Raw genomic sequence first — 26,054 nt, 5'->3', positions numbered from 1 at the left:
TTCAAGTTTATTTTCAGTCTTCACATTTATATTTAGGAAATATCATGTGATTTGAATAGGAAAAACCTGGGCAGAAAGTTCAAAAGGAAACTTACAGGCATAACACGTCAGAGAGAAAAACAAAATGATAATAAACCATACCTTAACTCAAGCAAAGGAATGAAAATATGATGGTAAAATCACGCTTCGGATTTCTTCTATGCAGGCGACTGCAAATATATAAATGACTTCTGATGATCCTCTGCTTTTTCAGAACCATGGACAGCTCGTAATGCGTTTAAAATGCATCAAAACGGTGTGATGTAACGTTAGTTATTTAAAAATAGCCTACATAACACTTAAAAAAAAGACTTGAGTACAGCTCCTTTATTAGGTTTCTATTATTTTTTTGAAAACTTTGGATTTTTTTTATTTTCTGTGCAGAAAAAAAAGGTTGATTTAAAAGATCACAAATATGAATGATTGTCAAATGACTACAATAAGCAAGGATTTTTTTTTGTTGTAATCAGACGATAGAACCATAAACACAAAGCACCCTTCTGAATGTGTATCTTTCAGGTTTTCTATCACATATTTGTGCCTTTTATTAAAACGGACGTTTTGCTCTGGTCAAACAGAAATACTGATAGGCCAGCTATGTTCATAACATGCATCATTTTACGCAAGAATAGGCTTTTTTTCAATAATTGAATGCAAAGACTAAGCACAGAGTTTTTTAACTTTCAGTTTTTTAACTGACATATATTTAAAGCTTAAAACAGATCAGATCATTGGGTTTACACAAATGTGCCTCGATTTGCTATGACCTGATATATATATTTTTACATTATAACTCTACAACAAGGCTAAATCTATTAATGAATGAACGATGGAGCTTTTATTTGTATAGGCCGACGTGATGCATTAAACCTTTTACTATAACATCCACTGTGATTCACAAGATGGACTCATATGTGAGGGCGTAAATAAGGGCATACTGTCAAAGAGCTTTAGTATTGTGGAAGCCATGTGGAGCAGAAATCAAATACTGGATGTTCTCTGCAGCGGAAACTCGATCCAGCGACCGGTGGTCTAATCACAGAGCCACGCGCATGGAGATTAGAGGATTCAAAGAGTTTAAACCCGAAAAAAAGAGTCTCATTAGCGGAGAATCCTCCGGCATATCAAACATCAGCAAACCAACCCTCCCTGACCTTTCACTAGCAGAGATGACTTACGCACAGTCTTATTGAGACTCACAGGTGCATTGTGGGACGGGGCTTCGTTCTTAAATGACAGCACGTATGCACTTAATCATTTACAATACGATGCACGCGCATGAAAATGTAAATAAAACTGTATATAAATGTAATTTTAAATGTAAATAGAATTAGAGAAGGAAACGTCGACTAAATTAAACTGAATAACTTTTAATAGCAACGATTGTTATAATGTCCATACAGCATAACAATTCTTAAACACCTCAGATATAAATTATTTTCATAGAAATAATGCAAATCTATATAATGAATCAAACATGGACAATTAATCGTCATGATGTAGGGAAAATTTCTATTTCAATCATGATAAAATAATTCTGGAATGTATGTTTCAGTCAGAAAAATATTTTTTATACATATAAATAAAATGAACCTCTTCAGTAAATATATAAGCAGACATACAGTAACAATTTAAAAAGACAACAAGGAGGAAAACCACCAGTCATTTTTGAAATTAATACAGTTAAAAGGAAATGTTGTCTGACATGATTTGAAAATATGAAACATTAATCAGAAAAAGCCACATCATTTTGCTCCTAAATAGAAAGAAATAGTTGTTTGAAGACAAATGGACCATGAAGATATACATTGGCACCCTAACGAGTGTTTAATATTTGACTTATCTAATTAGCAATAAGTAACGAGACATATCTGTTTACTTACCTATAATAGATAACTTCTGAACTAAAATATAATTTGATCAATTATTTAGAAAGCCCTTCATCATTGTCTTGTTCTAGCAAAAAAGAAATAAACTTAAATACTAAAAAAAAAAAAAACTGCAAACACTGGTTACATTTCTACCCAATCTAGTCCTCTAGTAATCCTTGGATGACGACAGAGAGGAAGGCACATATAAGGAATTATTAAGCAATTACACAGCAGTTAAACATAAAATAAGCTGCTCCATCTTGCTGCACCAAACAGGTCACTAGTTACAGGGCAGTGTCTGAAACTTGACCATTTACCTAATTAGATCGTTTCATTCTTCATATTTTCCCACTTGGATGTAAAGCACAGGTGTGTGTGTGTGTGTGTGAGAGAGAGAGAGAGAGAGAGTACTTGTCTGTGTGTGCTTGTTCACACAGATGGAGAGTGTCCATCCGTTGGGGAGGGTAAGGGGAGCCTGTATTGTGGTGTGGTGTATGTGCCAGGTTGCAAAGTGGGTACATGAGTGGCATTGAAGGCAGCACCGAAGCTGGAGCCAAAGCAGCACACAGAGAGACAGCCAAGGCCAAATGTAGAGGCATCTCACTTGAAGCACGCGGAGAACAACTTAATAATCGCATCCCTACATAAAAACAAACAGCCAAAGGTAAACAAACGCCAAAGCCAAAAAATAGATGATTAAAAGTGTCTTTTTTGGCTGTGACAGAATGACAGTTTTAATTTTAGTCTATAAAGCAATTACGTGAATTTTTACACACAATAGGCACTTAAATTGCAAAACTGATATTTCAAAATCGAAATGGCAGATTTTTACAATTATACATGTATATATTGTAGAATAGATAATATTGCAAAAAAAAGTACTACAATAAAATAATTATGTAAATTGGTCCAGTGACATCTACAAATTTTTTATGTTGCTATATCACTTAGCTAATTTATTTGTAATCTGTCTCCTCAAATGACTGTAAATTTGTGTGAACAGCATTTTTTTTTTTTTTTGTATGGTTTTGAAAATATAAAGAAACCCACCTTGCAAAAGGAATGAAGGATAAGCTATACCTGTGAAATAAAAGGGATACAATTTAAACAGACAAATAAATAAAAATCGTTAGCTACATTCTCTTGTTTTATGGGAACTTTCAATAGATAATGATTTTATTACCATACAAGTATATTCTCTTCTATTCCTAACTCACTCCTAACCTTAACCCTCACAAATAACTTGCATATGTACATTTTCAATCAGTCAATCAATTAATCCATCCATCCATCCATCGTAATTCATATGCTGCTTTGCTCCCCACAATATAAAAAATTTCAAACCTGATCTCACGGCAATTTGTACACATTCTAATTCGTACTTTTTGTGAAAAAAGTATTTCACGAGGTGGCAAATTTGTAGGAATTCGTAGGAATGAACACCCCTAACCCCACCCCTCACAGAAAACATACAAAATCACATGAGCGAGGTCGTACTAATTAACCACCTTGTAAAATATGCACGATTTGGTCGTGAGATAGCGTTGAAAAATTCAGGTTTTACTATCCTTGTGGGGACATTCGGTCACCATATCAGGGTTTTACTCACACACACACACAAACACACAGGTCAGCTATCCTTGTAGGGACTCTACATAGGCGTAATGGTTTTTATACTGTACAAACCATATTTTCTATCGCCCTACACCAACCTTACACCTAAACCTACCCCTTACAGAAACCTTTCTGCATTATTACTTTCTCAAAAAAACTCATTCTGTATGATTTATAAGCTTTTGTACCCATGGGGACCTCAATTTAGGTCCTATTTTTATAGCGTCTTGATAACAATGTCTGTTAAATATCTTCAGTGTAGATATATCTTCACTGTCCATGTGTCAAAATCCCAACTGTTGCTGATATAACTCTTCCATGCTCAGTTTCATGTGCTTTTGCATCTACAAGTTCTTGAAGACATCAATAAACAATATCTTTTTTGAGTTGCTTGTTCTGTGATTGAAAGGTTGATTTAACCCTTATTGTATATTAGATTTGTTTATCATGGATTTAAAGGTGGAACTTCTAGACTTAGCGACTGTATAACACACATCCCCTCTTTCCAAACTCCACCCACAGAGACCACTGTAACCAGAGGTGGAGCAAGAAAGAGGGCAGAAGAACATCTCCGTAAAATAGCATTCTGGCTCTTAAATTCAAAGATCCGCTTAGACTCTCAGATTCCTGCTTCAAATATGTGGGACCACTGAAAGCAGTAAATAACTTCTGAAAGCTCTACAAAGCCCTGGGCCATCACAGAGACAGGTGTGAAATTTCAGGATGCCTATTACAGTGATATCTGTCAGGTAATAATGCCAGTCCATTAAAAAGAAAACATATCGCTTACAGCACTGCATGGTTCAAAGTTCAAGGTTTATTTATTGTCTTGTATCACTGGTGTTCTCACTTTCACTCATTCTTATACATTTATGTTTGTAAATATATCCATATATACAATTACAACATTTATACAGTCATACAGTGGGGCAAATAAGTATTTGATACACTGTCGATTTTTCAAGTTTTCCCACTTACAAAGAATGGAGAGATCTAATTTTCATCGTAGGTACACCTCAACTCTGAGAGACAGAATATAAAGAAAAAATCCAGAAAATCACATTGTATGATTTTGGAATAATTAATTTCCATTTTATTGCATGAAATAAGTATTTGATACAATAGAAAAATAGAACTTAATATTTGGCACAGAAACCTTTGTTTACAATTACAGAGGTCAGATGTTTCCTGTAGTTCTTGACCAGGTTTGCACACACTGCAGCAGGGATTTTGGCCCACTCCTCTATACAGGTCTTCTCCAGATCTTTCAGGTTTTGGGGCTGTCGCTGGGCAACACGGCGTTTCAGTTCCCTCCATAGATTTTCTATTGGGTTCAGGTCTGGAGACTGGCTAGGCCACACCAGGACCTTGAAATGCTTCTTACGAAGCCACTCTTTAGTTGCCCTTGCTGTGTGTTTGGGGTCATTGTCATGCTGGAAGACCCAGCCATGACCCATCTTCAATGCTTTTACTGAGGGAAGGAGGTTTTTGCCCAAAATCTCGCGATACATGGACCCATCCATCCTCCCCTTAATACGATGCAGTCGTCCTGTCCCCTTTGCAGAAAAGCACCCCCAAACCATGATGTTTCCACCCCCATGCTTCTCATTGGGATGGTGTTCTTGGGATTGTACTCATCCTTCTTCCTCCAAACACGGCGAGTGGAGTTTATACCAAAAAGTTCTATTTTGGTCTCATCTGACCACATGACCTTCTCCCATGCCTCCTCTGGATAATCCAGATGGTCTTTGGCAAACTTCAGACAGGCCTGGACATGTGCTGGCTTGAGCAGGGGGCCCTTGCGCGCGCTGCAGGATTTTAATCCATGGCGGTGTAGTGTGTTACTAATAGTAACCGCTGAGACTGTGGTCCCAGCTCTCTTCAGGTCATTGACCAGGTCCTCCGTGTAGTTTTAGGGTGATCCCTCACCTTTCTCAGGATCATTGATACTCCACGAGGCGCGATCTTGCATGGAGCCCCAGTCCAAGGGAGATTGACAGTCATCTTGAATTTCTTCCATTTTTAATAATTTGTGCCAACAGTTGTTGCCTTCTCACCAAGCTGTTTGCCTGTTGTCCTGTAGCCCATCACAGCCTTGTGCAGGGCTACAATTTTGTCCCTAGTGTCCTTAGACAGCTCTTTGGTCTTGCCCATAGTAGAGAGGTTGGAGTCTGATTGATTGAGTTCTTAAAGACAAACTAACAGGTCTGTGAGAGCCAGAATTCTTGCTGGTTGGTAGGTGATCAAATATTTATTTAATGCAATAAAATGGAAGTTAATTATTTAAAAATCATACAATGGGATTTTCTGGATTTGTTTTATATTCTTAGTCTCTCAGAGTTGAGGTGTACCTACGATAAAAATTACAGATCTCTCCATTCTTTGTAAGTGGGAAAACTTGAAAAATCGTCAGTGTATCAAATACTTATTTGCCCCACTGTATATAAAAGAATGTAACTATGGCTGGTATCTTACCATGTAAAGGCCAAAAACTGAAGGATACAGAACAGCAGAGCAAGGCCTTTGTTCTTCCACTAAATACAAAAACAAAGAAATTAAAAAGATAAGGAAAGGAACCAATTACTTATTGTAATAAACATGCATATGTATGCACTGTGTTACATAACACATTATGACACCAATTTTATAAGCATAACAAAACAAAATTGTGCTAATTAAGAAACACACTTACCCAAAAAGCAGCACAGAAGGTTAGCACCAGGCATGTCTTTAAAAACACAAATGTTTGGTTTACAGAAAAAGGCCAATTAGTGAATTACATGAAACACCGAATCTCTCTCTGCATTATTAGTCTATGATATCTATATATGTGTGCTCTCACAATCATAATGCCAGTTGCCAGAGCTCTCGTCTTGTCACACATCCTCTTGAGTTGCTTTAATGGACCCATTAAGAACATTGTGCTGAAAACAATCCACACCCAAAAGACCTCAGGATTGACTTACAGATTCTCACAGATGCTACACATCACTGCGTACAAATCTTTTTTCTATTCATTTATTCACAAATGCTTTAACATTTGCAATTTATACAGAAAATGAGTTAAACATTCATCTGTGGTGAACATGTTTTAAATCTCCAAAAATATATTTGGGGGCATATTACATGAGAAGGCTGAAAAATGGGCATCTATAATAATTATAATAATAACAATCTTTGATTATTATTTCTTCTTGTCATTTTCTTCTTGTTCTCATATGATTAGACACAATTCTGGAGTATCAATGTATGTGTTTTTATTTTTTGAGCCATTAAAACAGATTTATGGACATTAAACATAAAAAAATAAGATATTTTGATTTTATGGCACTGCAAGGTTAGTTTAGGTTTTTAAAATAAGAAATATTCATATTTTTAAAAAAAGTATGCGAAAAGGAAAATATGTGATATGTTCCATTTTACTGTAAAAATGATTACGAAGTTGTGAATAAAACAAAGATTACTGGAGTACGTTTTACAAGAAAATACTATTCTACTTCATGTTTCATTCAATGTTATTTGCAGTTTACAAACTTTACAAGCACTTTCTGAGTGAAATTTGTTTCTACATACTTTTTTCAGTGTGCTTATATCAATTGATCTTTTATAGTCACTTTCATTTGTTAAGAAACTGTTTTTCAGCTCAAACATCTGTATGTGTGACTGACCACATGCCAATGCAAACATGGTGAACCATTATAAACAATGTTGCCAGTGACACACCTTGGGTGAAATTATATCAAAGGTGAACAGATAAAGCAGCATGACTCACCTTAAAAGTGAAGCAATATTACCTAAACTGTAAAAGACTGCAAAGAGTGTCAGTCCGCTCCTCGGCACCCAAAGCAAGCAGGTTCCCTGATTGTCAAAAGTAAGGAAGGAGTAGATGTTTGACTATTGTATGTGCAATTAAAAATAAAACGATTCGTGGACTCGTCTTACCAAAAGTGAACACAAGACGCCCACCACAAAACACGCGATGAATCCCTTGACTCGCATGCCCCATCCCAGTGTTGATGCTTCATTCGCTGCCTAAAACAACATTTATATATTCATGTTCACCATAAACAGAGATTTAAATCAATATTCATAAACAGGCAGATATTAAGCTTATGCTAATGAGAGTGGGGTAAGCACATGCACGCAACAAAACACGTAGCAAAAGTCTAAACGATACCCCATCACTCTCTAGACATAATTAAGACTTAAAAAACATTGAAAAGTGTAATGCAGTAACGTTAAACTGTTAAACGCAACTAACTTGCCTGCAGTACGTTGAGGTCGTCATTGCCATCTTGGCCACTCAAAACTTTCTTTAATTTGTCCATAAAGGTTCAGGTTGATGGGTTTGTTAAAAACAATCAAAAAAAGACGTCTCAAGTTAAAAATACTGGCTCGAAGCTACTTCGGTAAAGTAAATATGTATCGATTCGTTCCCCTTCCTGTTTGAAAGTGTAACAGGTGCATACGATAACTTCCGCGTGTAGCCACGGCAACGATTACGCGACGTCATTACGCTCGACGTTCAATGGAGGTATAGAACGTGTCTTGTTTGCGTTCGTTGTTTAATCTTTAATCGCTTGCATTTTGTATTATATTCACACCGATGGAATAAAGTAGGTATTAAGATGTTTCTAGACGATCCATGTATAAAATGTAAAAAGTATTAAGAATTTATATTTTGGTGGAACTGTAATTGTTTTACTCATTTAAACTTTAAGTATCTATACATAACATAACTTACTCAAGTGAAAGCTTAGCTAGATATTTACATTAAAGTTACTTAAACTGTGCAAAATAACCCCACAATAACTTGTTTAACTACAATTGTCTCACTGTTGTGCTTTATCACATCAGGGGCCTGTTTCATAAAACAAGTTCACCAAATAAACCAGGCTTATTTCAGTTATTCTGACTTATTTTGAACCAAATCAACTTGTAAACTTGTTTTATGAAACAGGCCCCGGATGTTAAATTAAAATTATTATAGTGCACTGTAAATGCAATGTTTATAATGTAAATAAATATAATGTAAATAAAACGTCAAAAAACTCAAGAACAAATATGACGACACTGAAATAGATTTTATTGGAGGTTTTCTGTAAAGGAATGTGATTTTGACTTGTTAGTTCAGTACGAATCATCATAATTTTATGTCTGGATGATCAGTGAAATACTGTATGATTTATTTATTTTTTTTACTGAAGAAGCACATTTACTCAAGTACACACCTGGGAAATGCAGGCCTTCACTTTTGTTGATAGTATTACATTAGATACATGAACATTGCGAGTAGGCCTACTTTAAATTACTTGTTAATATAGTGAGGTACAGTATGAACAAACTTCATACAATTTAAGTGTACTTACATTTTTGCAGAAAAAGATATACACAATAGAAAAAAAAAAATTCTTATGTATTTTCTAAATATGATTAAAAAAAAAATTTAACACTTGATGTTAAAATCAGAAATGCTCTACCAATCTGTTTCTCCTGAATAACAAAACCTGATTATTAGTCATATGACCACCTTTTTTTGTAGCTGGTTCTTTATCCATGCTCAGTTATCCACCATCATGTCTGAAGTTTTGGTTACCCATCTGATGTCCAAGGTAGTTTGAATGTGAGCTGGAAGAGCTCAGGGCACTATTACTCTGGTAGATGTCCAGTACAGGGGCTCTGGCATGGCAACATGCTTTTGACACGTGGGACAGGTCTGCTTGGTCCACAGCCATTCCTCTATGCACTACACCAGAGGAGCACGATATTTAGATACATTCAGCTGTTTTGAACAGTGCTTTCAAAGGACAGTATCTCAATACCCCAGTGAACAAAACACAGGGGATAACGGCAAGTATGAAACTCCCTAAGATGGTTATGGAGATGAGGAAGAAGTCTTAGGAGTAAACAAAGGCTCAGCAGCTAAAAAAAATGCTCTCTATAAAGATCTATTATCTGAAATGTCCTGCATTCTGGGTCATTTACATTTGGAAATTTATGTTTTCTTAAGTTGAATTTGCTCATTTACAATATCCTGGCAAGTAGTTTCTAAAGTCTTAACCTTTACCTCACTGTGGAAGCTGTGGGAACAGTGAAGCTCTCTGATAACTCCTCTTTTGCGTAGGTCGTCATGGCAGATCAGACACAAGCTGTCTGCATCACTCTACAAAACAAACACCACATTATATCAACCAACTCATCGAATTATATTTGATCAACATATCTTGTACTTACACTGATATAGCCTTAGATTTCTCTAGCCTTGCCAAAACACTGTATCGTAACAATAAAACGATCTCATTTTATATTTGTTATTGTGCTTTTGTATCTAAATGCTTGTGTGATTGCATAACCTATGGTAATCATTTACAATTTCACACATTAAAAAGCAAAATCATATCACACCAACCAGAGACATGACATTGCGGCTCCTAAACCGAGCTTTTCTCTCCAGAGGCTCGTGCACCTCAGGGATGGTTGGGATGTCATGTGGGTGTCGTTTGCATACGCTGCTCTTGGTGTGCGCTCCCTCCTCACTATTGGTAACATGGCTGGAGCGAGAGCACGGCCTTGCCTCACCGCGCTGAAGCCAGTGGCTCAGGTACGCTGGGCTAGGGCTCGTGGTGGCAGTGTACAGACGGCTCAGATGCATCGCATTCAGCTGAGCCTGAAAAATATGCATGCATGCATAACATTAAGGAAGTAGCACATCCAATTTGTTTTCATTATATAATTAAATTACTACAGTGTAAAAGCATTAGTGAAAAGTTTTAACTGAAATTTAAAACACCAAAAAACATAAAAGAATATATTTTGAAGAAATTGCTCAGTTTTTATTTTTTGGTTTACACAAATTTAAGCAAATGGACTCCAGTGTTGTTTTATTTGCAATATTCAAAAAAATTGCTTTGTTCCACTGCTTGTACATTTCACAATTACAAACAAATGGCAAGTAATACACTGAATTTAACATGAAATTTTGAACTGGGTCTGAAATAGTATTTTCTGTTAAATGTACTCAAATAATCTTTCTTTTATTTGCTACTTCAAAAATGCTCACCAAATCTGATAATTAAGATTTTTTTTTATTTTATATCTCTTTAATGGCAGTAGTTGAGTTGCAGAACTCCACATGTTTGTGTAAAATATGATGTTCCATACTATCCAGTATGTGAGAGTGATACAAAGAGCATTTTATATGATGAGTCCACGTGGAATACAAGTGCAGAATCTTACATACTTCTTACTTTTCAAATCAAATTATTTATTTTAAAATGTTCCAAATACATTGGCATTTTTGATGCAGACACAGCACAAATAGAAAAGTCTAACTCTATTTGAATGGTAATTTCAGGATAAACTGCTCTTAAGAGTTTGGATTTTTACATTCATATACATATACACACTGTAAAAACTGATTATTGGAGTGTTTTACAAGAAATTACAATTTCAGTCTTTCTACATTTTAAAAATGTTACGTTTAATTCAATGTGTAACTTGTTGTTTCTTTGTACGTAATTGTGAAATTACTAATTATCTATTAGTTATAGAATGCAATCTTTAGAGTTAAAATAAAAATGCTAAATTAACTAAGAAGGTAAGAGAATTAAATTGCTTTAGGAAAAGCCCTATTAAGCAAGTGTGCTTTGAGATACTATTTAAAAAGTGTTCATTGAATCAGCTGCTTGTTGGCTGTCTGAGAAATCCAGAGCTTTGGCACCATAACAACTGGTGTGTTTCTGCTCCCATTTAAAAGCCTGTATGCCATACAAACTACACACACACACAAACTTATACTGGGTACTAACCGGACATGGAAGTGAAGCTCTGCGCCTGGCCAGTGATCGACTTGGAATTGGGACATCCCAACTGCTCTTCCTCTCAGCCTCTGGCTCCTCTTCCTCCTGCTCCTCCACATCTTCCTGCCCTTCATGTCCTCCCTGAAATGTGGTGAAGATTTCATCTTCCTCTTCCTCGTTCTCCATGTTAAACAGCCTCAAACTGTCTCAAGGCTTTGAGACGAATACCTCTGAAAGAGAAACTGCGAGGAGCAGCGGCTTGAAGCTTGCGACTGGGTTCTGGATGGGCCTTGGATTGCTGATTAAGCCTCTGTAATCAGATCCCCTGGTTTTCTTATCCCATCTGTTTCCTCTGGAACTCTAAGCCTCATAGAGACGACACAGGGACTGATGCAAGCTCCTTTAACTCCTCAACAATCTGTTTCAGGAGAAAGGTGGGGACTTGGAAGAGGAGGGAGGGGATTCTCAAAGCTCTCTGGAAGAATCCCGCTCCAGATCTATTCAGAATGTGCTAAATACTTTGGATATAGCATGCAGAGAACACTAAAACTTTTTTTATTTTTTACTTCTTAAAAAAAAAAAAAAAAATCCACAAAATGATATCCAGGTTGGTAACTCTGGTATGAAATTTTTTTTTTGCCAAAAAAACATATTTGGTTTTTGTCTTCTGATTAATGAGACGTTAAAGAATTTCAGAATTTGTGGTTATTTTCAGATATTATAAAGGCTGGAAAAACAGGCATACAAGTCAAACCCATGTTTATTTACCTCATACAACCTAAACAAACACACACAAACTAAGTGTGAAAGGCATCAGTGAATTGGATTATCATTTAAGTAGATACTATAAATGTTAAGCACCTTAGAGAGTCTAAAATTAGACCCCACAGATCCATGTAACCCACATGGACTGAAAGCCAAACAGAGTGTCAACAATAGATGAAGTCATGACAGGACATTACTAAATTACACGTTACTAAAATTAAGTGTGACTCATTGGACGGGTAATGCTATAATCTATTGAGCCACTTAGTCTTTGATTATGTCAGTCTGCCCTTTTGTCAAATATCCAAGAACAATCAGGAAAGATGTTTAGTTTTTGACATTTCAATAGTTTGATGTAATTGTAAAGTTGCAAGTAACATTATTTTGAGATATGTATCAAACAAAAACCTAAATATGGATTGCCTGTAGATGGCAGTATTGCACAAAACATCGTTTTCTCACAGTTTAGGGACTGTCATAAAAGTAATGTTTATGGCAGACTTGTGAGTCAAGTCTCTTTTAAGAGTGTTTGATTAAGTCCAATAACCAGCTGGGTGAATTCACTGCTGAAAGCCCCCAAAACATCTGCACAGATTATGATGACACATGATTTGCCCGGGCCTGGGCGCTGACTGGCATATAACATTTTTTACCATCCAATCAATTCCTGGCTACATTTTCTCACTGAAAAATTTTACTCTGAAATACAGATTATGGATGTAAAATAGGTTGTGAATGATTTGTCATTTTGACTTGGAAGAGAAGTAAAAAAAAAAAGTTCAATCATAATTACATTTTAAAATCATGGTTGTCTTACTTCAGCAGCAGAGCCAAACCAACATCACATTTGTGGTTGATATACATTACAAGTTACCCTAAATGACCCAAAAATCCCCCAAAATACATTACTTGAAATAATCTCCTAAAATGTGTGCAAAGTCACAGATTGCTCTTTGTGTAGTTAATTTAAATTGAATTAAATTTTGATTTTAGCCATCTAGACAAAATGCTTGTCTCTAATACTTAGAATAATAATTGTATCTAATATTAGAAATGTCAAATATTATGGAAATCATCTGGAATGAGGTAAGATTTTCTAATATTATATGAGGTGCGAGTATTACTGATACTCTAACTGCATGATTAGAATACTATTGTTGTATTGTGACTGCAAAATGATCACGCTTTCATTAACAATCACTTTTTCCTTGCTTTTCATCCAGTGTATGAGAATGGTGGGATGCCCTTCACTCCTAAACCAGACACCTATGATAGGAATAAAGCATATAATTAATGTCATTATGTGTCGGAGTTGATGTCATGCTACTTTGAGCATGATATGAAATAAGATGTCTACCTTAAATATGCAGCCAACTTCAGGATGCTTGGCCAGTGAATCTGCATCCATGCCTGCATACACTGAGGTGACGTAGAGATCACTGTAGTCTTTCCCTCTGAAACAGCACGACGTGGTTTTCTCAGCTGGTAGTTTCACTGTCTGCATTCGTGTGCCTGAGACGGGAAGTTCATTACTGTTCAACCACTGAAAAATTCAACTACTGAAAGCTGTTCTTGCAAAAAGTTTCCAATTTTGCAAACTGCAACGTTTCCGTCTGTAAATGTGATGCGGCAGTGAGAGCGCCCTCTGCGCCCATACGTTTAAATACACCCTAAAATAAGGATAAAAGTGCACGAGAGAGGAGTTTGACCCCAGTCTCTCAATGCTTGGTCATGAGACAAAAGCGTGATTGTGCTAAAAAGAACCAACAGTGTGATTTATGTGCACACATCGCATTCAACACGTTTTGATATCCAATTATAGTTTAATTAAAACAACAAGTGTTTTGTTATATTCATAAAAGCAAATGATCTCTACAGAACACAGGCATGAACATCCGATCAAAGACAGTATGATTATACAACACACAAACAATGGTTCATAATGCAGTTATAGGTACAAAGGTTTTTATGGTTTACAGGGAAGTGCAAGATGGGAACCGCTTTTAGCTATTCGACAGACACAGCAAAAACATAAACTGCTGACATGCTAATTTTCTTGCTGTCCATTTTTTTCTCCACCCAAGAAATTTCCTTCATTGTGCAGAATTTTCATGAAAATGTTCCATTACATCAGGAGTCATTTACATAGCCGAAAACAAATTCTGCTGCGAGGTGCTTTGCACAGGAGAATGGGTGCACAGAGGTTCACTTTTGGGCAGCAAATGCAGTTGAGCCGAGCAGTACAGAGGTGTACAGGCTCACTTTTTGACAGCAGTGGCTTTAGCACAGTTGAGACGTTCCATCAGAAGATGATCAGTGGCTGAACAGCGTGACAGAACAGTACTGATCTCCGATTCATTACGCCTCTCGATAGCAGCCTCTGCGGCACCCTCCATATCCCTGTGTGAGAGACAACAATATTTAATGGGGTTCTTTGTCTTAATCATGAACAGTAATGTACCTCAAAGGTTTGGGGTAAGAAAGATTTTTTCTTGTTTTTGAAAAAAAAGTCACCAAGTCTGCCTTTGATCAAAAATATAGTACAACATATAATACTGTGAAACATTATTACAATTTATAATAATTTTTAAAAACATTTTATTATTAATATTTTAAAACTCTATTTTAAAATGTAATTTATTCCTGTGATCAAAGCTGAATTTTCAGCATTATTACTCCAGTCTTCAGTGTCACATGATCCTTCAGAAATCATCCTAATATACTGATTTGCTGCTCAGGAAACTTTTCCTATTATTATCAATGTTGAAAACAGTTGTGCTGCTTAACATTTCTTTTGTTTTGGTCAATTTAACTTGTCCTTGCTGAATTAAAGTATTAATTTCTTTCAAAAAAAAAAAAAAAAATGGCTAAATACATTTCGGAACAAACTCTTACCCCACTGCAAGGTGAGCTTTGACCTTCTGCTCAGGTGTGACTTTAGACACATATTTCTTGGCTTCATATTTGTTATTGTGTTTAATGCACACCTCAACAAATGGCTGTAATCAGAGAAAGACGATTATAAATACTTCACAACAATAACTCTAAGAATAATTCAGAACAAAAGGACATTATTTACCAGATATCCAATAGGAGACTTTTTGCTTTTGGCAAATTTCTCCAGCTCTTCCCAGTCCTCCTTCTCAGCCAAAGCCTTTAACTTCAGCCACCAGAACCTGATAATGATAAACACCTTCACTCATATCATCATGACATTCACATTATCCATCCATCCATTTTCCACACTGCTTATCTTCTGCACGGTTGCGGGGCGATGGGGCCTATCCCAGCGTCTCGGACCACCATTCACATTATATTATTCTTCATTTAGAAACATACACAATACACTTATCAGCCACTTCATTAAAACAACTACGGGTGAAGTGAATAACATTGGTTATATCTTTACAATGGCACCTGTCAAGTGGTGGGATATATTAGGCAGCAAGAGAACATTCAGTTCTTGAATTTCATGAGTTGGACACAGGAAAAATGAACAAGCGAAAAGATCTGAGTGACTTTGGGAAATCCAAAATCAAATACAGCCTTTTGGGTTATATGTATTTTTTTACATATAAAAATAAACTTCCTTAGACTGAAATGTTTTACCACTTTCTGAATTAGATGTTTGCAGCTGAGCCTGTTAATTTTGATTACACACATGATTACCCAGGTTACACCTATGAGAGCAGATATTATTTATTTTTATTAAAGGTAGCATTACAACTGTAGTCTTTAATTACAGTCGACAGTATTAGCTCTGGTTTATTAGCTCAGAGTCACCACTGAAGCTTAGAGAATGTTTATGTGATTCTCAACAGTCACGAGGATATCAATTAAATGTTGATCAAGGGTATATTCTTTCATTAAAACAAAATAAAAACAGTGCCACAAAAGGAGAAACTATAATTCATGGTGGTAAAGCAATAAACAGATGGCACACCTCTTGTCGGACACTCTGAAGTCTTTGTAAAGTTGTTCGGCTTGTTTGTGCAGTCCCATAGACAGCAGCGTGGTCAAAGTGTCATGAAGAGAGAATCCTACGAGAGGCTCAACCTTCTTTTCCTCTAGCTTCCTCTGAAACCGCAGCAGACGCATTTCATCTTCTGTTGTCTGAGAGAGGAGAAAGAAGAAAGGCAGGCTATAATTCCATTTGATAATTCACAGATGTAATGTTCTGGCTACACTGACAGTGAACTCTGACCCAGGCTGCTAATCTGCCTGTAACAGTAGAGTCTGAGGTCTTCACCTTGGCAAAAAATTCATTCTTGGCTTTGTAGTACTCGTCCACTGCACTTTGTAAAAGAGCAATCCGAGCTTCCAGTCTCTGCAATTACACACACACACACACACATTACATTTGTTTTCTTAGTAGATGCATTCTTTACGAAGCAACTAGTAAAATTAGGTTACTAAAAATAACAGAAGAGTATTAAGAAATGAAGATGGAAGGTAGAGACGACATGCTTTCAAACCCAAACCACTGGTGGAAATGCTACCCTTTATAGCACTTCTGCCATTCAAATCATGGAAGTGGGAAGAAAAGGAAGAAGAAAAAGCTGTAAACACCTACCTGCTCTTTATAACTGGCCTTCACATAAAAATTGCCAAGTTCTTCATGATCATCATCTTGATTGAAAAGATCTTTGAGTGTAGCCTGCTCCTGATGCTTACAGAACTACAAACAATGTGAACAGTGTAAAAAAACATGCAGTGTTATTTTAATATCACTGATATTAATATACTGGTATTTTTATATTATAATTTTATTTTAGGTTTTGGTAATTTTGTTATGTGCTTATGTCTTTTAAAAATACTTATATTTGCCTGTAATTTATTTGATGTCTGCGGTTCTCAGTTCTGCAGCAGCAGATTGTATATGTCTTCGGGAAGCAGGTGTGCGCAGATGTGCATACCTGTTTGTAGAGGCTCAGAGCCACAGGTTGGTTCCTCAACATCATGAAGAAGTCTCCTCTGTTCAGCTCATTCTTCAGGTACATGACCACTGTGTACACTAGCATACAAGAAAACATGCAGGTAACCCATCTCAAGTGATTCTGGATACTATTAAAAGTGTGTATCTGTAACAGAGTGTGTGTTCCTAATGCTTTTGGCTCTGAGGAAATGTAAGGATGAAGGATACTGTATAAGTGTGTTATGTGAGTGTTTGCTCAGTTTAGCATCAGATGATATTTCTATTTCAATTCCTGTCAAATGGAGCATAAACAATGGAGAGTAATCTTTAATATACATAAAATCTTTTTGATGCATATAGGTGATCTGACCAAGCTACTATTAATTTATGACATACTACCATTCAAAAGAACAGTTAAAATGTTGGGTTAGTAAGAATATTTTTTTGTTTTTACAAAATTGAACAGCAGTGTATTTACATAAAATGATGCCTAGGTAGGCAGGTCACAAGGTTTTGAAACATGAATGTGAATGTGTACCGAGGTCTGTGTCTCCACTTTCAATGGCTTTGCTTAAAGCCAGAGGGCTTTTCTTCATTTTTAACAGCAGTGGGACCTGCTCGCCAGAACGAGGCTCAAACTCCAACAACTGAAAGAGAAAGGCCAACACAAACTGACTGACAACCCATAATATCAGTGGCCCTTGGTCTTTATTAGAACTAGTCTGTGTGTGCGTGTACCTTAATGGCAAGCTCTGTGCGTCCACTCTCATATGCTTTAGTGGCGATTTCAGAGTAGGAGATTCCAGCAGCATCAGCAAGTTTCACACTCACAGCTTTTGCTATGACTTCATCCGATTCTTCTTTCTGCTGGACCTACAAAAGCACAAACAAAAAACTTTTATGGGCTTTAACTGATTGGCACTTCACTCACAAGCTTTGCCGTGCTGCATCAGAACATCTCAGACTGAACAAAACTTCACATGCAAGTTTTGCAAGTACAATGAAACCCATCTGCACCTGCAGATGTCCTTTGTATCTGAAAAAAAAACATATGTGAAAAGCTTGATGTCTGTGGATTTATAAAACTCATAATGAATGGCAAATCAACTTTATAATAAATGCGGACTTCAAAGAGACACAAAAGTGCCATTAAAGTATTATAAAAGTAGTACATATGACCATTCAAAACTTTGGAGTCAGTAAGATATTTTTAATGTTTTTAAAGTCGTCTCTTATGCTCACCAAGGCTGCATTTATTTGATCAGAAATACAGTAAAAACAGTAATATAGTGAAATATTATTACAATTTGAAATAACTGTTTTAAATAACGGTGAGTGTTTTCTGTCAAGTTTGAAAACGTAATGCAACTTTGCTGAATAAGTTTAAATTTCTTAAAAAAAAAAATCTACTGAACCCAAATTTTTGAAGGGTGTATTCAGCAAAGTTGCATTAAATTGATCAAAATTTACAGTAAAGACTCACCATTAATAATAATTCACTATATTACTGTATTTCTAGAATAAATAAACACATTTAATTAAATAAAAAAAAAGAATTATATTTTATAGTTTATCTATAAATATAAACATCACAACTTTTAAATAACTAAATAAGCAAACACACACACACACACACACACACACACACACACACACACACACACACCTTGTAGCAGGCCCAGTGTTTGAGTACTCGGCTCACTCCCTGGTATTCTGGAGTCTTTAAATAGCGGCAAACCTCAATAGCTAGTGGATAGAATTTACGATACACCAGTCTGAAACATAGAAAGAGCCATAGATTAAGATGAATAATCTGCTTTGTCACACTCATGTTTACAACTTTACTCATTTCGAAGGAAGTGATCACAAAACAATTCTCTGCGATGCACACAGACAATTGTTCTACACAGAATTAGATTATCTTATGGTCTCACCTGTCGATGAGCACCTGCACAGTCATCTGTTTGAACTGAGTGTGGGTAAGAGGAATGCCAACGGTATAATCTCGGACTGCATTCAACACCCGCAGGTCTTTACACATGCTGACAAACTGCTCAGGAGGAAAATTACTCAGAAAGCACTTCCCAAATGAGGCTGCCTGCAGAGACAACAATTGAGAGAGAGAGAGAGAGAGAGAAGGTATAAACCCATGTGTATTGTCATTCCTTCTATAAATGAAATGTCTCTCTTCCCGCAGCATTTAGGTTTTGTGGCTCACCCTCAAAAGTGTTTTTTGTGTCTCAGGTTCATGTTCATGTCCGGCGGCCTCCACACACTGCCTCACAGCCTCGGTCAACAGACTCTGCTCTTTAATCTCTCTCAGATACTCATCTGCCTTCTGACTCTCTTTCTGCAAATATTTTCAAACACAAAAGTCAAGGCAACCCACAATCTTCAAAATATCTTCTTTTGTGTTCAACAGAAGAAACTCAGGTTTGGAACAACTTAAAGGTGACTATATGACAACAGAAATTTCATTTTTGGGTGAACTGTACCTTTGACACAGAGAATTTCTGCTGGCAACAATTAAACATTTTAAACATATTTTTTTAAACAAATATTTTTTTCCAATAATTTTAACAAAAGTATGTAGTTTTCAACAATAACTGTAAATCTATTGTCATTTATATGTATTACATTTTTCAAATTTTTTCACACCATGTCGGACTTTAATAATAATACATTTATTATAGTAAATAATAAAGTAAATGTGTCTTACCTCATATTCTTTATGAGCCTCCAGAAGTAATGCTCCAGGAGCCATTGAGGCAATTTTAAAGATCTCCTCACATGCACCTGCAGAGAATCATGGGAAAATCAAATCACTTGTGGGCTTGAGGGATGTAGAACCTGGCAGCAATCCATATACATTATTAATGTTCAAATATTTGGGGTCAGTAAGATTTGTTTTTTGCTTTTGATTGAAATGAATCCTTTTATTCAGCAAGGATGCATTAAATCAAAAGTAACACTAAAGACCTTTATAATGCTACAAAAGATTTCCATTTCAAATAAATTCTGTTCTTTTAAACTTTCTATTCATCAAAGAATCCTGAAAAAGTGCATCACGGTTCTCACAAAAATATTGAGCAGCACAACTGCTTTCAACACTGATAATAAGAAATGTTTCTTGATCACTGAATTAGCTTACTAGAATGATTTCTGAAGGATAATGTGGCATTGACATCACAGAAATATATTTTAATCCTGTCAAAATCTAACTGACCCCACACTTTTAAACGGTAGTGTGAAATTTTCTCAATATACATCTTCTAACCTGGAACCTCTTGCAGAAGCTCATGGTGTGTTCCACTGATGATCCGAACCCCGTCCAGCTCCGGCACCAGAATTGAGTCATCGTCCAGGTGGTACTGAATTGTTTCTTTACATTCTCCCACCACTATGAGGAGCCCATCCCACATTACCACAGCTGATGGCTGCTGACTCTTGGGCCTGCGACACCTGCAAAAAAATCCTTGTCCTTTAAAATAATGTGAGTGAAAATACAGCATACACCAAATATACATACAGTGGGGGAAAAAATATTTGATCCCATGCTGATTTTGTACGTTCGCCTACTGACAAAGAAATGATCAGTCTATAATTTAAATGGTAGGTTTATTTGAACAGTGAGAGACAGAATAACAACAACAACAATCCAGAAAAACGCATTTCAAAAAAGTTATTAATTGATTAGTATTTTAATGAGTCAAAAAAGTATTTGAGCCCTTCACAAAATATGATTTAGTACTTGGTGGCAAAACCCTTGTTGGCAATCACAAAGGTCAGATGTTTCTTGTAGTTGGCCACCAGGTTTGCACACATCTCAGGAGGGATTTAGTCCCACTCCTCTTTGCAGATGCTCTCCAAGTCATTAAGGTTTTGAGGCTGACGTTTGGCAACTCAAACCTTCAGCTCCCTCCACAGATTTTCTATGGGATTAAGGTCTGGAGACTGGCTAGGCCACTCCAGGACCTTAGTGTGCTTCTTCTTGAGCCACTCCTTTGTTGCCTTGGCCGTGTGTTTTGGGTCATTGTCATGCTGGAATACCCATCCACGACCCATTTTCAATGCCCTGGCTCTGACGGTACATGGCCCCTTCCATCGTCCCTTTGATGCGGTGCAGATGTCCTGTCCCCTTAGCAGAAAAACACCCCCAAAGCATAATGTTTGACGGTGGGGATGGTGTTCTTGGGGTCATAGGCAGCATTCCTCCTCTTCCAAACACGGCGAGTTGAGTTGATGCCAAAGAGCTGGATTTTGGTCTCGTCTGACCACTACACTTTCACCCAGTTCTCCTCTGAATCATTGGCAAACTTCAGACGGGCTGTACATGTGCTTTCTTGAGCAGGGGGATCTTGCGGGTGCTGCAGGATTTCAGTCCTTCACGGCGTAGTGTGTTACCAATTGTTTTCTTGGTGACTATGGTCCCAGCTGCCTTGAGATCATTGACAAGATCCTTCCGTGCAGTACTGGGCTGATTCCTCACTGTTCTCATGATCATTGAAACTCCACGAGGTCAGATCTTGCATGGAGCCCCAGACCACGGGAGATTGACAGTTATTTTGTGTTTCTTCCATTTGCAAATAATCGCACCAACTATTGTCACCTTCTCACCAAGCTGCTTGGCGATGGTCTTGTAGCCCATTCCAGCCTTGTGTACGTCTACAATCTTGTCCCTGATATCCTTGGACAGCTCTTTGGTCTTGGCCATGGCCATGGTGGAGAGTTTGGAATCTGATTGATTGATTGCTTCTTTGGACAGGTTGTCTTTTATACAGGTAACAAACTGAGATTAGGAGCACTCCCTTTAAGAGAGTGCTACCTAAACTCAACTCCTTACCTGTATAAAAGACACCTGGGAGCCAGAAATTTTGCTGATTGATAGGGGATCAAATACTTATTTGACTCATTAAAATGCAAACCAATTTATTATTATTATTTATTTTTTGTTGTTGTTAATCTGTCTCTCACTGTTCAAATAAACCTACCATTAAAATTATAGACTGATCATTTTTTTTGTCAGTGGGCAAACATACAAAATCAGCAGGGGATCAAATAATTTTTCCCCACTGTAAATCAAGTGTAAACGTGTGCCATACCAGGCCATCTGTTTAGGGGGAGTTTTGATTTTGGTGTCCACCTCACTGAGTTTCTCCTGCACAAGAAAACATTCCCTTGATGCTGCTTTGTTGTGCAAAAGTATTAAAGCTGTAATTAAGGCTTAAGACAGAGCAATTAATTAACTAGTCAATTAGTTAACTAATCAATTAAAGTGGACAGAGTAATGAACTGATGGAAAAACAATCACTTAGACTACTGACCACAAGTTTCTGTGACCAGAATATACATAAAATGCAAAGTGATATTGCTGGGTTTCACTTACTTTTAGGTTCGATGTGCCCATCCACACATGGCCAGAGTCAGTGAGGAGCGCCAGATACTTATAACTGAATGAGACACACATGTGAACTATACTGGATGCTTGTGGAGAGAGACCTGGGGGAGTCTGATACACACGCACACACACACACACACACACACACACACACACACACACACACACACACACACTTTTTAGCAGGTGCTTTCTTATCCACATTGGATGTTTATACACGGTTTTGATTGCTTGGTCTGGTACATTTCTGTCATCCATATGGGTTTCAAAACATTATTTAGATTCAGGGCAAAAAAGACTGGCATCTTTTATGAGGTAATAAAATACTGATTATATCTGAATATCTGTGTAGCTTGAGTGTGTGTGAGTGGTCTTTACCACAGGTGTGCAGGCTGTATTGTCTAAGATGAATAGATGAGATCCATTGGCCACCAGCACTTTACTTTGTCTGTCTTGAGTCAGGACTGCCCAGCATAAGGGTGCCCCCTGTAGACCTGAAAAAATAAATAAAAATACCACTCAGGGTTAGAAACAAAAACCCTTCATAAATGTATCTCACTTACATATTCTCTTTCACAATACTGTGGAATCTGATATTCTTATAACATCACAAAAAATTTATATTTTACCTGGAACCTCAGGCAACCGCCTCAATTTTATGTCATCAATATTTGTGGCCAAAGTGAATCGCAAGGCACCTGTCAATATGGCAACACCTGTCCCATACGGCGAATGGAAAATCTTGGTCTCCAGCACCTGACTCTGAGAAACCTCCTGTGAGAGAATCAATGCTATGGCTCAGCTATAAATCAATACTGATTTAAAGAAGCAATGCTTTTAAATTAAAGAATCACAGATACATCCTTTTTAAAATGTATGCATTCTCACATTGCCCATGCTGAAGTGTCTCTTGAAGTCACCCAAGAGATCGTAGACAAGCACAGTGCCATCCTCCTGGACACACAGTAGGTCATCAGACACCGTCCAACCCAGCTGCTTCACCACTCCACTCTTCCACTGAGACAGACAAAGATAGAAGTTACTATACAGATTTTTTGTTCAATGAAGTATTCAATAGGAACAGTATTCTTTAATAACTAAAAGTCAATTGTAGGGCTGCAGATTATGGGAAAAAAAAAATATTTATTTGTATATAAATATGACAATACAATTATAATTACAATAACAAATGTACTAAAATATTAACATTTCTAAATAAAAATAAAAACAAAATAAGAAATATTGTATTATAATTTCATCGTAAAATAAATCAGTAAAAAGTAGAAAAAAAGCTTTTTTTTAAAGTACACAATTACAACTGTAATATTTATTTTTTGTATATTAAACCATCTAACTTTTATTTTGACAGAAAACCACACTGAGCCCATAAAGCATCTCCTATATTGTTTAAGCGCTTTTTATAACATGTATGGGAAGATCCCGTTCCCAAATGCGTGTTATAAACAACACTGGCTCAGAGCAGATGCATAGATGAGTTACAAAATAGATGAGAACCAAGCCACTCTAAGATGCCGCAAAAACCGCTGGATCACAAACAACTCACATGTAAGAACTCAGTGCTGTGCATATTTACTCAATTAAATGGCAGTCTTTGTGATTTGATAATCGCACTAAGCCATATCGTGATTAATCATGCAGCCCTACTGTGCAGCTGAGTGCTCTTACTGGAAAACTGGCCAGAGGCAGCCCTGAGGAAGAGTAGATCTCTAACAGAGGTCTGGCACTGGGAGAGCGTCGGTTATGACCCTTTAGGAGAGCTGATAGAGAAAGAAGTGTCTTTGTCTTTGAACTCCACAAAACTGTACCGAGATATAATCATACATAACAAGATTTTGCTGGGCTGATCTCATCCAAAACTTACCGATGGGACCCCCGTATGGAGCTGCAGCAACCAGACAGTCTCTCAGACCATCTTTCAGATTCCAGCCCATCTCATACAATTCAATCTTTCTGTTTCAGGAAAAAGAAACAAAGGCAAAATGTTAAAAGCATAACAGTACCTGGCATGACTGCCCTGCAGTACAACATACTGTAAAATCCAGGTTAATATGTTTGCCTAGATAAACACAACCCATGCTTTCTGGGAAACATCAATGGACCCAGCAATTCTGTTTTGTCCTCGATAGGCCAAAATAGTTTTTAGTGACTTTCTCAGATCTTCCATGCCATAGTTTTAGACTAGATGTACTTTAAAGTGGACATCCAGGGGTTTCAGAGATATGATAAGCAATGACAACATTCTTGGTCTTGAAAATTGGCTGAAATGACATGACAAAAATATTTAAAATGTGTAATCATCCATCTTCTACTATCTTCAGGTATACTATACTTTCCTTATAAATAAATGTCTCTGGAAAATGTCAATGTTTTAGAAGCAGACAATTTTCTTCCCACTTTCCTTATCAGGACGTCCACCAAGACACCACAAGGCAAGTCAATGGGGGTAAATAGTGTACAATATTCCATTTCATATGAAATAAATTAGCCTAATACTCTCATTATTAAAATAACTTTATTGTATTACAAGTTGTTATCAAAAATGGTTATATAAAGAACCTTTTTAAACTGCAAGGTTGACATAAATTGTGTAATAAATACATAAATAAGCTATTATATAAACATATAGATGAGCTTTGGTTCGTGTATGTTTAGCAGAAGTTGAGATTCCTGTCAAAATACTGAAAAACATTTGATTAAACACTGAAAATTCATACTTTTGTACATAACGAAAACATACAGCCTACATAAAACCTAGAACTGAAAATATTTATTTTTTGAAACTATTCAACGTGTATGCAGACAAGTTGCACGAAATAAGCTAGAAGCATATTTTTTTATGCAGTGCTTTGCCTTCATTTTCTTGTCTTGATGCCAAGTTATGTGATAAATACAAGGTATTTGCTGAGAACTGTAACCTAAACACATTTAAAAACCAGTTGTAAGAAAAGTTATTCTACTAATATATTTACAGTATTATGAACGTTTCCAGAAACCATAGTTAATTCAGTCATAGTTAGAATTAAATCCACGCTACTTTAATAAAGGAAAGACACTTGTTAACTGATTCACTCATGACAGCTGTCACGTGAACAAAACACGCAGTTTATAAGCTACACTTTCTCTCTACCTAAATGAGCGTGTGTGTGTGTGCAGGATAATGATTTATAAACTCATATTGCACACATTTAATAAACATAATGATTAAGCAGTTCTGTATTTACCTGTAAAAAGCCTCGCCCAGAGGGTTCCAGTTCGCTGTGACAAACGCCATGTCCTCCTCTCCTGATGAAACGATGTAAAGTGTTTAAGTTTATGATAAATGACCCAGTTAGCGCAGCATTATGATTTATAATTGTGTTGTTTATTTCATTCTTCCTCGGCCATCTCTTCCTGTAATCTTCTTCTGGCTCTATGATGGCGTTGATCCGAGACCAGCGCGTGTGTTTGGCGCCGGCTAGTGTTTCGGAGGTGGCACTACAGTAGGCTGCTACTAAAATTTCAAGGGACCTCGATGCTGTTTCTGATCAAGCACGATAATAATAATTTGAATTTAAACGATTATATGTTTCTCTGTGTAGCTGCACAGTTATAAAGCACGTAGCACACAGAGACTGCGTTGTCACGTGGTAGCT

The 26,054-nt window shown here is 36.7% G+C and overlaps 3 protein-coding genes across 4 annotated transcripts; all 3 read right to left on the bottom strand.

Moving 5' to 3' along the window:
• Positions 1-92: 92 nt before the first annotated feature.
• On the bottom strand, positions 93-8,037 carry LOC306878752 (vesicle transport protein SFT2B-like). 2 transcript variants are annotated; one of them, XM_079431265.1, is made up of 8 exons: positions 7,790-8,037; positions 7,467-7,556; positions 7,297-7,382; positions 6,367-6,448; positions 6,217-6,252; positions 6,000-6,058; positions 2,961-2,990; positions 93-2,550 (listed from the first exon to the last, which is right to left on the bottom strand). In XM_079431265.1, the coding sequence occupies exons 1-8, from the start codon at positions 7,850-7,852 to the stop codon at positions 2,511-2,513; spliced, it is 486 nt and encodes a 161-aa protein (XP_079287391.1). In that variant the 5' UTR covers positions 7,853-8,037; the 3' UTR covers positions 93-2,510. The 2 variants fall into 2 exon arrangements, with proteins under 2 accessions (XP_079287391.1, XP_079287392.1); XM_079431266.1 differs by having other exon boundaries at positions 96-2,550; positions 7,467-7,552; positions 7,786-7,963.
• A 548-nt stretch (positions 8,038-8,585) lies between these two features.
• LOC306878750 (uncharacterized protein) lies at positions 8,586-11,700 on the bottom strand. Its single transcript, XM_079431263.1, has 4 exons — positions 11,333-11,700; positions 9,934-10,191; positions 9,592-9,687; positions 8,586-9,270 (listed from the first exon to the last, which is right to left on the bottom strand). Exons 1-4 carry the CDS (start codon positions 11,507-11,509, stop codon positions 9,163-9,165), a joined length of 639 nt encoding a protein of 212 aa, XP_079287389.1. The 5' UTR covers positions 11,510-11,700; the 3' UTR covers positions 8,586-9,162.
• A 2,138-nt stretch (positions 11,701-13,838) lies between these two features.
• LOC306878789 (vacuolar protein sorting-associated protein 16 homolog) lies at positions 13,839-25,849 on the bottom strand. Its single transcript, XM_079431316.1, has 22 exons — positions 25,644-25,849; positions 24,284-24,372; positions 24,088-24,179; positions 23,290-23,418; positions 23,031-23,175; positions 22,780-22,895; positions 22,390-22,512; positions 22,106-22,161; positions 20,281-20,465; positions 19,723-19,799; positions 19,222-19,353; positions 18,938-19,101; positions 18,670-18,778; positions 17,742-17,876; positions 17,542-17,650; positions 17,005-17,102; positions 16,662-16,766; positions 16,338-16,415; positions 16,032-16,201; positions 15,168-15,264; positions 14,984-15,087; positions 13,839-14,488 (listed from the first exon to the last, which is right to left on the bottom strand). The coding sequence occupies exons 1-22, from the start codon at positions 25,691-25,693 to the stop codon at positions 14,347-14,349; spliced, it is 2,505 nt and encodes an 834-aa protein (XP_079287442.1). The 5' UTR covers positions 25,694-25,849; the 3' UTR covers positions 13,839-14,346.
• Between the last annotated feature and the right edge of the window lie 205 nt (positions 25,850-26,054).

This window comes from Barbus barbus (genome assembly GCF_936440315.1).
Source record: "Barbus barbus genome assembly, chromosome: 13".
In the NCBI taxonomy this organism is placed as follows: domain Eukaryota; kingdom Metazoa; phylum Chordata; class Actinopteri; order Cypriniformes; family Cyprinidae; genus Barbus; species Barbus barbus.
Note: the sequence above shows the minus strand (reverse complement) of the source record. Positions and strands in the feature narration are given on the sequence as shown.

Coding starts and splice junctions, on each gene's coding strand:
- LOC306878752 (XM_079431265.1), bottom strand. CDS start 7,852: ATGGACAAATTAAAGAAAGTTTTGAGTGGCCAAGATGGCAATGACGAC. Junction 7,557..7,789: donor ACGACCTCAACGTACTGCAG/GCAAGTTAGTTG, acceptor ATGTTGTTTTAG/GCAGCGAATGAAGCATCAAC. Junction 6,253..6,366: donor TGGCAACTGGCATTATGATT/GTGAGAGCACAC, acceptor GTGTTTTTAAAG/ACATGCCTGGTGCTAACCTT.
- LOC306878750 (XM_079431263.1), bottom strand. CDS start 11,509: ATGGAGAACGAGGAAGAGGAAGATGAAATCTTCACCACATTTCAGGGA. Junction 10,192..11,332: donor GAGCTTCACTTCCATGTCCG/GTTAGTACCCAG, acceptor CATATTTTTCAG/GCTCAGCTGAATGCGATGCA. Junction 9,688..9,933: donor GCCGCAATGTCATGTCTCTG/GTTGGTGTGATA, acceptor TTTGTTTTGTAG/AGTGATGCAGACAGCTTGTG.
- LOC306878789 (XM_079431316.1), bottom strand. CDS start 25,693: ATGGCGTTTGTCACAGCGAACTGGAACCCTCTGGGCGAGGCTTTTTAC. Junction 22,896..23,030: donor GCGGTTGCCTGAGGTTCCAG/GTAAAATATAAA, acceptor TTATTTTTTCAG/GTCTACAGGGGGCACCCTTA. Junction 18,779..18,937: donor GTGCAGGTGCTCATCGACAG/GTGAGACCATAA, acceptor TCTATGTTTCAG/ACTGGTGTATCGTAAATTCT.